The sequence below is a fragment of the Prionailurus bengalensis genome, chromosome A2, assembly GCF_016509475.1.
Source record: "Prionailurus bengalensis isolate Pbe53 chromosome A2, Fcat_Pben_1.1_paternal_pri, whole genome shotgun sequence".
Lineage (NCBI taxonomy): Eukaryota > Metazoa > Chordata > Mammalia > Carnivora > Felidae > Prionailurus > Prionailurus bengalensis.
In genome coordinates this window covers 103,744,643-103,755,637 of record NC_057348.1, presented here as the reverse complement: position 1 = coordinate 103,755,637, position 10,995 = coordinate 103,744,643, and the positions used below count along the sequence as shown (strand labels likewise).

General features: G+C 36.6%; 1 protein-coding gene across 2 annotated transcripts in view; it reads right to left on the bottom strand.

The window, feature by feature from the left end:
* Positions 1-6,975: 6,975 nt before the first annotated feature.
* The window catches only part of PHF14 (PHD finger protein 14), a 213,954-nt gene continuing 209,934 nt past the window's right edge, over positions 6,976-10,995 (bottom strand). For both annotated transcript variants that reach the window (XM_043588972.1, XM_043588974.1), the window contains one exon: positions 6,976-7,177. In XM_043588972.1, the coding sequence (XP_043444907.1) occupies positions 7,103-7,177 (75 nt within the window). In that variant the 3' untranslated portion in view covers positions 6,976-7,102. The remainder of the gene's footprint in view (positions 7,178-10,995) is intronic.

The window sequence follows — 10,995 nt, the reverse complement described above, 5'->3', positions numbered from 1 at the left end:
GTTCAACAGTTTTAAAGGGTTGTACTTACTTGGCTTCGTAACAAGGAAATTAATAGTTTTTCTAAAACAAATCAGAATTATGCCATAGTTGCATGTGTTTTCATGCTGTTGCCGTTAGCACTTAACTTCCTCTCTAGATAACAAAACCATGGACTTCACATTGAATTCGCCACAGGGAGGCATTTATTACCTGCTCTGTTTGTTCAGGATAGTCTGGGATGGGGATGAAATTTGCTCATTCATGGCAGTGTAAAAATTGTTTTCTTGAGGTAATGTGAAATGGAGTAGGTTTCTAATCAACCTTCACTATTCAGAGTGAATCTTACTTAGTCTACTATCAGGAGGAGTTAAGTTGTTCCAGTCCCACGCAGTGTTGGCAACCAACCAATCCAAATGCATGCAGGCCTCAGGGACCCAAGGCTTTGAGAAATGTCAGTGCGATTAACTGAACCTATTTCTTCTTTCTCAATGGACTTTTTAATAAATGTTAGGTAGCCATGTGAGAGATGGATTTGTAAGAAACATACTCCCGTTTTTTGTTTTATATACTTTTAACTTAAAGAATAATCATTTGTCCTATCCGAGAAAAACGTGACAACTTGTAACGGGTGTAGGAGAGTACAAACGTGTGAAATGCCTCTAGTGGTTAAGGCTTAAAGGAAAGACATTAGTGATTTACACACAGGATATACAAAACAAAATGAGCAGTAAGAATGTAATTATCATTTTCAAAAAAGTGTTGGAGAAGCAAAACTACCTAGACTCACCTCATTTCATCTGGATGATCAGGAAGTTACAAATGAAAACTAGTGTACCCTGAAAAGAGCATATCCTGTTCGGTATGTGTGGAAATAAAACTCAAAGTTCATAGACACTTGAAACTCAAAGCAGTTCATTTACACTTACAGTTGGAGCACCTGGGTGCACATCTGGGTTCTCCCCTCACTCAAGCTTTCTAGTCCCAAGGGGAAAGGATAGACTTTATCCAGAAGATACAGTGATTTAAAAATTTTAGATTGTGTATAAATATACTTTGAACTGCAAAGGTCATTCAAAACAAATCATTAAAAGCGAACATGCAGTCATTAAAAAGCTTTAGCTACATTAAATGTTTTCAAATAAGGCATTCTACTGTTTTTTGAATGCTGAATTTTTTGTATGTTGTTTAATTTCTTTTTAAATTTTCATCAGCATCTTTTGTAGGTAGTGATTACTCCTAACCTTCATACACTGATGTTACAAATCTGCACAATACATGCAATTTCCCAGAAAGAAAATCAAGGGATTTTGTGAATCATACCCCACAGCTTAGTGTGACAAATAGTTTTTGAAAATAATAACCATTATGAAATACAACTTTTACTTAAAAAGAAAAAAATGCCTCCAGTTTCTGGCTCATTATGAGTATTATGAATAAGATTATTTAAAATATTCATGTAACAAATGTAACTCATGTAACTACTTGTAATCCATGTAATTTACATGTAATGACATGTAATTCATGTAAATAAAACTGTGGGCATATATTTTCATTTATTTCATGTAAAACTCTGTAGTGGAGTGACTGGGTCATATTAAGAGTATGTTTACCCTCATCCAAAACTTCCAAAATCTTTCAAAATGTACCATTTTATACTTGTACTGATAATCAGGAAGACACAATGACAGTTTCTTTAGCTGTCTGTCAGCCTTGTTCCATGGCTACATCGTTACTTTTTCAGTAGGCTTGTAAATGGCCATGCTGCAGGGATGGAGCTATGAATGGACACAACAACATTAGTGTTCACTCCTGAGAGGAGATTTGGTTACCATTGCTGAATGCCTGACTTGCCAAGAGTAGCAGCCTGTCCTCAACTGCTTATCGATGCATTCTATAGCTGCGTGACAATTACCACAAATTTAGCCGTTTACGACAACGCATGTTTATTATTTCACAGTTTCTGTGGAATGTGCGTCTGAAGTAACATGGGTTAGTTGAGTCCTTTGCATAAGTTCCAGTTGCTTCACCAGCATTTCATTATCAGACTTTATAGCCCAGGACTGTCCAGTGGAAATACAGTGGGAACCACATAGATAGCTATGTTACAAAAGTGAAAATTGTTGAAGTTTATTTTAATAATATATTTAGCCAAATCTATTTAAATATATTATCATTTGAGCATGCAGTCGCAATAAAATTAATGAGATACTTTATTCTTTCATACTAAGTCACCCAAATCTGGCATGTATTCTTAGAACACAACTTAGTTCAGACAGGTCATATTCCAAGTGCTTAATAGCCACATGTGGCTAGTGGTTGCTGTATTGGACAACATAGAGATCTTTTAGTGGATATAAAGTGGTAATTGTGGTTTTAGTTTGCATTTTCTCGATAACAATGATTCTGAGCATGTTTTCGTGTACTCCTTGGCCATTTGTGTATCTTCTTTTGTATGATAGCTCTTCAAATGTCCAGCACCAGGTGAATGGATCTACAAATTGTGGTATGCCATACAATGAAAAAGTACTCAGCAATAAAAAGGAAGAAAACTACTGATTCATGCAATAATCTGGATGACTCTCAAAATATTATGCTGAGTGAAGACAGGCGGACACAAAAGAATACATATGACATGATTCCACTTGTCTGAAACTTTAGAACAGGCAAACGAGTCAAGAAAGAAAGCAGATTGGTAGTTATAATAGGGGTGCATGAATGACTGCAGAACTGCATGAGAAAGCTTTTTAGAATGAAGGAAATGTTTTATATCGTGATTGGAGTGGTGATTATGGGATGTAAAACTTATTGAACTGCATATCTATTATATGTAAACTATACTCAATACAATTGATTTAAAGAGTAAAATCAGTACATGTTAGTACCTGCTATGTACTTTCCAGGCCCAGTGCAGAGTAAAACTGTGGGGCCCCTTATTTTAAAAGTATTAAGAATTTCAAGACCGTGACAGCAGAGGGAGTTTGTCTGTTATTGAATTCCCGGTAATACACAGTGCATGGCATATATAGAAAGTTCCAGTAAAGTTCTATGGAATGAATTTTAGAACTGGGGCATCTTAGTGCTCAGCAATTTCCACTTGAGAACAGCTTCACACCTCTTCCTACTTCTGCTGTTTATTTCATAGACCTGAGGAAAGAGTAGAATTCTGAATACAGTTTAAAAAATAATGCTGGTCATAAGTATGATAGAGAAAAGTACTGATTAAAGTTGTTTTATTTTTAAATGTTCTAAAGATGTGAAGAAATATAGCCCAATCACTAACATGAAGAGTACAATTCAGTTGAGCAGGTGGAGATTATACAGGCATTTTGTCTTTTGAATATTCTCTATTGTTGGTCGCAGGCTGACTTACAGTGGCAGTGTTACATCTAATATGAGTCAGGAAATGAGCTGAGTAATGGGAATATATATAGAGAAAATGGGTACATATAATTTTGCAGTGGTCTGTCTTCTTTAGAAATCAATTTTTAGGTCGTATTCAAATTATTAACATTTCTATTATTTTCTTCCACTCATGTTTTGGAGCAGGTGGAATACTAGTTATATATAATCCCTACTGTCACAGACAGTTTCACTGGGACTTGGCTCTAGTGCTTTTCTTTAAATTAATTTTTTTTCAATGTTTTTTATTTATTTTTGGGACAGAGAGAGACAGAGCATGAACGGGGGAGGGGCAGAGAGAGAGGGAGACACAGAATCGGAAACAGGCTCCAGGCTCTGAGCCATCAGCCCAGAGCCTGACGCGGGGCTCGAACTCACGGACCGCGAGATCGTGACCTGGCTGAAGTCGGACGCTTAACCGACTGCGCCACCTAGGCGCCCCGGCTCTAGTGCTTTTCAACAACTAGAATAGTTATTCACGGAGAGAGGCACTTGGACTTACTTAAATGTGTTACAGACTGAATGTGGCCCCTCAACCCCTCATATTCGTATGTTGAAGCCCTAACCCCTCAGTAATGGCTACCTTTGGAGTAAGGAACTAATTAAGGTTAGATTAGGTCATAGGGTTAGATTCCTGATGGTAGGATTAGTGTTCTCTTAAGAAGAGACAGAGAGGGGCGCCTGGGTGGCGCAGTCGGTTAAGCGTCCGACTTCAGCCAGGTCACGATCTCGCGGTCCGTGAGTTCGAGCCCCGCGTCGGGCTCTGGGCTGATGGCTCAGAGCCTGGAGCCTGTTTCTGATTCTTGTCTCCCTCTCTCTCTGCCCCTCCCCTGTTCATGCTCTGTCTCTCTCTGTCCCAAAAATAAATAAACGTTGAAAAAAAAATTAAAAAAAAAAAAAAAAAAGAAGAGACAGAGAGCTTGCCTGCTCTCTTGCCTCATGTGCGCACCAAGGAAAGACCGTGTGAGGATGCAGTGAGTCCACGACCTGTAAGCCAGGAATATCCCTCACCAGACACTAAAACTGGGGACTTCCAGCCTCCAGAACTGAAAACAGATCACTTTCTATTATTTAAGCTACCCAGCCTGGGGTCTTTTGTTATGGCAGCCTGAGCTAATACAAAATGTAATACACTACAAAATATTAAAAAAATATAAAATATGCATAATCTGACTCAAACAAAGTGACCAATTTAATGAGTTACATAATATGGGCAACCTAGTTGGGTTACAACGGGATTTATAGGTATGTCTTGATGGCATGAATGTATGGACCCTAAAAAGTGGAGAAATTCATACGGCAAATTATCCCTAAAGAAAATTCACTGTGATTCTACTTTATCACTTGCTGTCCTAAGCCAAGGAGTGTGTTTTTTTGAAAAAAAAAATTTTTTTTAAAAAGGGCAACTGGGGTTTTAAATAGTCAAAGGTATCACTTAAATATTTCTATTTAAAATGCCCGTCCAGGGGCGCCTGGGTGGCGCAGTCGGTTAAGCGACCGACTTCAGCCAGGTCACGATCTCGCGGTCCGTGAGTTCGAGCCCCGCGTCAGGCTCTGGGCTGATGGCTCGGAGCCTGGAGCCTGTTTCCGATTCTGTGTCTCCTTCTCTCTCTGCCCCTCCCCCGTTCATGCTCTGTCTCTTTCTGTCCCAAAAATAAATAAACGTTGAAAAAAAAATAGTTTAAAATGCCCGTCCAGTGGCTCAGGGTCACTGTGCCTCTCATACTACTCAGTAACTTCTTTTAGAAATGAAACTAATTAAGAGACCAGATGGCAGTGCACTCACAATGTACCGAAGGAAAAAAAAAAGGCCAAAAGTTACTGAAAAACCATAGAGAAGCAGTAAGCTGCTCTTATACTTCTTTCATCATAACTTAATCTACAAAAGGTAAAGCAGGATTCTTGTGTTTTGGAGCAGGTGAAATGGTAGTTATAATTGTTTCACTTATTTCACTGAAGCCAAAGTCTTCAAAATAAATTAAGCATAGCTAAGAAGTTGGGGAAGAGGAATAACTAAAGAAGTAGCAGGTGATGAATGAGGTGCTAATAACCAAGCCTGTACATTTTAGGGGGAGATAGTGGATGGAAAGAGGTACGGTATTAACAGGTGTTTCCACAGTAATTAAATGTGATATTCTTGGGTGAGACTGCTTGGGTTTGAAGTGTTGCTCTGCCAGTTACAAGCTACATAACGTTCGTAACCTGTTTCCTCTTATTTCCCATCTAAACCTCGAATTGATCACTGGAAAATGGGAAAAATAACGGTAACCATCTTATGTCTTAACAGGGATGGTTTGTGGCATAATGTACACTAAGCATTTAGTATAGTACCTGCAACACCAAAATAAATGCTATGAATCATGTATTATTGCTTCTTTTTAAAAGTGACACTAGTAATATAATTCCAATCTATGTGAATAGGGTATTTTGAAATATAGACTGATGTCTCACTCAAAAACAGAAAAAAAATGGGGGAAAATGTCAAATTAATTTGTATAGTTGCTTGTTGCAAAGGCCTGCGTTAGACTCTAACCTGCCTTCTCAGGCATTTGCCTCAAAATCTTTGTTCCAAAATTCATCCAAGGACTCTAGTATATGGGATAGAGCTGTTTTCCTGATACCCGCGGTTATGTTACTTGAGGCTATGTATCAGTGAATTTAATGTCTTGCCTGCTTGTAGTTTTTCCCATTTCGGCTCACTGTATCATAACTGTCAGCACATCCCACTGCCACACCTTTATTGAACTTGTCAGATGCATGTGGTCAAACTGTGGCTCCAGGGCAAGTACGCAGTTTGCACTCTCACAGGGAAGAACTTGTATGCTGACATTCTCTTACAAGCCTTCCCAAGTTATGCTTCTCTTTTTAAAAAACTCTGCCTTAAATCATCAAACAAAGACATCTGCTAAAAACATCTGACTCTGCAAACAGCAAGTCGATTCATTGTTCCTGCTATAGTTGGTAAATGCTGGCTAAAAAATCAGAACCAGGGGAAGTCAAATGGCTGGTTATGAAAATCCTGATAAAGATAGGTATCAAAGGAATTTTAGAAAACTCTAAGCCAAAGAAATACAGATGGGAAAGTGTTCTTGAAATATCCAGGAAAGTGTGCAGGGCACAGCAAATAGTAGGTCCTTAGTATTTTGTGAAGTAAAAGTCATGGTACTACTTCGGCTGCAGAGAATGTGAAATTATTTCTTTTTAACCCTTACTTGCCATGCTAGAGTAGTATGTCATACATGAGTTGATGAAATCCCAAAATGATATTTCACCTAGTGGCACTGTTTGGTTTTAAGTGTTTTCACATGCATGTGTTTGCTGTTGATTTTTGAACCATGTTGTCTTTTCTTTATATTCATAATTGGAATTCTGTTAATGCCCCTGAAGAAGACAATAGAGCCCAGTAAGGGGGAAAATGACTGTGAGAGATTTTTTTTGAGGTCACTCAGATGTATTAATACTTAACAGATTATAGGTTATGGATTAGAGAAAATTCTGTCTCCATTCTCAGATTTCATTTTAGTATTTTTAGAAGGTCCTTTATTAAAAGTTTAAATTGCTTTACAAAACATATAGATTCCAAGAACAAGGTCCTATTTCATTTTCAATGACTTTATTGAGAACACTTTGCAAATTAGATTTTACAATTTAACATTTTACAATTAGAAATTTTATCTGCTACTACATAAATTGCAAACTTTTCAAAACACTACAGAAAATCCTTTATTTCTTTGGATTCTTCTGTTCCATGCTGAGCTCCTGAGATAAATTTTTTCTTTCAGCTTCATTTTCATCTTCCTGTGAAATAAATTTTAGAAAACATTAAAATGTAAACTTTAGGACATTTTATCAGCTATAATTAATACATTTTAATTCTATTTCTCTGAAGAATTAACTGCTGTGATTCTGGCAATCCTAGAAAAGAGGCTAGAAACAAAACGGTAACATTATGTAACATTCAAATATTTATAGTGGGTGCTCATTTGCACTACACGTGGCCTAAAAATTTCTGTATGTTCTTAAAAGCAACTTATTTTATTAATGACCTCAAATTACTTTTGAAAACACCTGCCCATAAAAAGTATCCATTTTAGGGGGGTGAATCAGGTATTTTTACTTCACTGTTTGATAAAAGTAAATTTAACTTCTGAGACACTTTATGTGCTCCAGCATGGCATTTTTGTCTCCTCTAACGTGCTTTCTTGACAGGCCTGCCAATTTTCCAATTACTTGCACCACCATATGTTATCTGAAGATCAGTCAGCTCTAAAATAGGAAACATGGGCATGTCAGTCTATCGAATGCTTACAGTCTTCTACAGTTTCAATTCTAAGTGTGGCTTCATAATTCATAGCAGGGTCCTGTGGAACATGGTGAATAAATGAAGTGACTTCGTAATGTCTGTCTCCATAGGAATGAAGTGCATCTTGTGTTCAATATTAAATGGCGACCTCCAAACTATAAATAATGAGAGTCTGGAAAAATATTTCACCTTACAATCTGTAACCCATTTCATCATCTGTGTTCCTTCAACAATGCCAAGTACAAAGCAGTCTTGCTTTCCTAATGTTTCTAATAATTATCAAGTGAGAACTTTCATTTTTATTAACTGAAATTAAAAAGCATTGTCTACTGAGTTAAGCATAGGTAGCAATTTCTTAAGTATCTCTAGACAACAGTAATATTATCAGTGTCACCAAATACATCACCCTTTATCTCAGAATCCTATAAAACCAAATTCAATCATTGTTGAGCTCTTAGTAAACTGACTTTATTAAATAAATGAAATTCAAGTATAATTTTTTCCCATGAAAAACCACATCCTTGCCTGTAAATATTAAGGTGGAGAAGGCTTCCTTTATATACTTTGTCTCTAGGTTCAACAGCATCTGTGGGTTAGACTTTGTCAACATCAGAAAAGTAGAGAAATTACCAATATTATAAACCAATCTGAATCATTCATAAATATGTTGCATACAAGGGATGGGGCTTTGAATGTCATTTTGGCAGGCAATGTAATTTTAATATATTGTTCAAAGCAAAATAGTCACTGTATGTTGTTTTAATTTTTTTTTTCCCAATTTATCTCTACTGAACAGAGATACTATGTTTGATTGACTCTTGAACAGGTATTTTCCACTTTTGGGCAAGAGTTTCTAGAGATTACATTTTGATTATATCTTAACAGAAGCAAATTTTGCACTATGCTTTGCGCTGTCTTCTTCATGTGAGACACTGACAGAAGGTGTTAATTTAGCAGGTAAAGGTGGCAAGACATTTTTTGTTAGGTAGCACTGAATTTATGTATTTAAACAGATTTTTTTCAATAAATATAGTACAGTTCTATACATGTATTTTCTCTTTTGTCTGATTTTGTCAACATCTTCTCTTTTCTAACTTACTTTATTATAAGAATACAGTATATAATATACATAAGAAAATATGTGTTAATTAACTATGTTATCAGTAAGGCTTTCCTGGTCAATGATAAGCTCTATCTATTGGTAAATCTGGGGGTAGTCAAAAGTCACATGCAGGTTGTTGGAACACCTAGCCCTCTCATGTTATTCAAAGGTCAACCATAGTTTATAAATGCATGTCTCTTCTAATATTGCCTCCTGCTCAGGACAGGTGAAGAATTGTTCCACATTTTTCTTTATGCTGAGGACATGTCTTACATGATCTTGCCTTTATGTACCTTTAAACCGTTTCCATAGGTAACAAGATCCTATCTCCTTTTTCCTCTGTATAAAGATAACTGTGATTTGGATGAAGAAAAGGATTATGAAGGGGAGGAAAAGGCATTTAACCCTAACTGCTAGAGTATAACACATTGTAATTGCTATAGTAGAACATCATCAAAATAATGAAAATAGCAATAAAAGATTTTATTTATTTATTTATTTACTTAGAGAGAGAGAGAGGACAGGGGAGAGGGGCAGAGGAAGAGAGAGAATCTTAAGCAAGCTCCATGCTCAGCACGGAGCCTGACATGGGGCTCAATCTCATGGGATCGTGAGATTAGCCAAATTCAAGAGTCACATGCTCAACCAACTGAGCCACCCAAGCATTCCAACAGGTTTTATCATTATAAATAAAAACAGTAGATTTAGACACAATAAACCTCCATAAAGGATTTTAGAGGTTGCTTTATTTTTTGTTTGTTTGTTTACAAGTGCTAATTTGTGTAAGAACTTTATAAGCAATTCAAGATTAATAAAAGCATTGAAATAGCTCAGGCAGCAAATCAAATATCATTGACTAATGATTGCATAATGAATGAAACTGCAAATATAGAAGCTTTTTACCAAAAAGTATTTCTTCACTACTGAATATTAATGGCAGTAAAAAATTTCTTCTGATAAATGGCACGTTTTTGTTTACTCTTTGCTGAGTTAAGACATCTGTTTGTTTCCCAGCAAAAGAAGACCCTTACTACACGGATCATTTTCTTAGTGACAGTCCTGACAATTTTGACATTTGTTTCACAAAGTGTTCTGAGGCAGCCAGCAAGAAAATGTACCCTTTGGGGCCACTGGAAAGTGTAGACAGGTTTACCTCTTAACACTGAAGCTTGCTAATTCATACTCCAGAAAACATGTTGATTGTAACCACCCTGCAGATCTGCTAGTTACATGTGGAATTTCAATACCCACTCACATAACAACAACCCATAATGCCAAATGACTGACGGTGGTTCTTTAGCCTTCTTGCTCTTTTTACACTGACAGCATTGTTGTAGTAATGAGAATGAGAATGTCTAGGCATACACGGTCCATGGGATTACGGTCTAATGCTCCTGGTGGTAACATAAGACTGAGGGAGTTATTCTAACAGAGAACAGCGAAAACATTCTTACCTAAACTAAACATTCTAACAGTAAAAACACTGCCATTCTTACCTAAACTAAATCTCTCTTACCAATGAATAAAACCTGCAAGGTTTTGTTTAAATGCTAGTAAAGCTTCCACTATCAGTTGGAACAGAGGCACCCTCAATTTTCCTTATTTACAAAACTGTCTTAGTTTTCATAATAGTTCAAAGAATTGATGCCAATTAATAAAACCAATCCATCCTGCTTTTTCTTTCTCTTCGGAGATAACCAACTCCAAAAAAAGGGCAGTTATTTTAGCAGCTAGAATTTCTACTGCTCAGGTAATATTTGGACTCAAATTAGTCTATTAACCCTATAGACAGCCAAATTGTAAGTGATTTCTCTTTAAGTAGTATTATACAAAGGGACAACTTTCCCCATTGTTTGTTTTTATCTTTAAAGAAGAATGTATAAATACTTTATAATGCAGATACCTGTCAAATACCACCATACCCAAGTGATTAAGGTTAGTATCACCAGTAATACTTATTCACAGTAATTAACCCTTCGCTATGATGCACTAAAAAGGGCACATCAGTCTGTGGTATCCTTCTTAATAATGTATAATCTCAATCTAATCATGAGAAAGCATCAGATAAACATTATATAAAATAATTAAACAGTAGTCTTCAAAACCGTCAAGGTCATCCAAGACCAAACAAAGTTTGGACTGTCACAGATGGGAGAAGACTAAGGGAACATGATGATTAAAAACTGATGGGATCCTGGACCACGAAAAGGG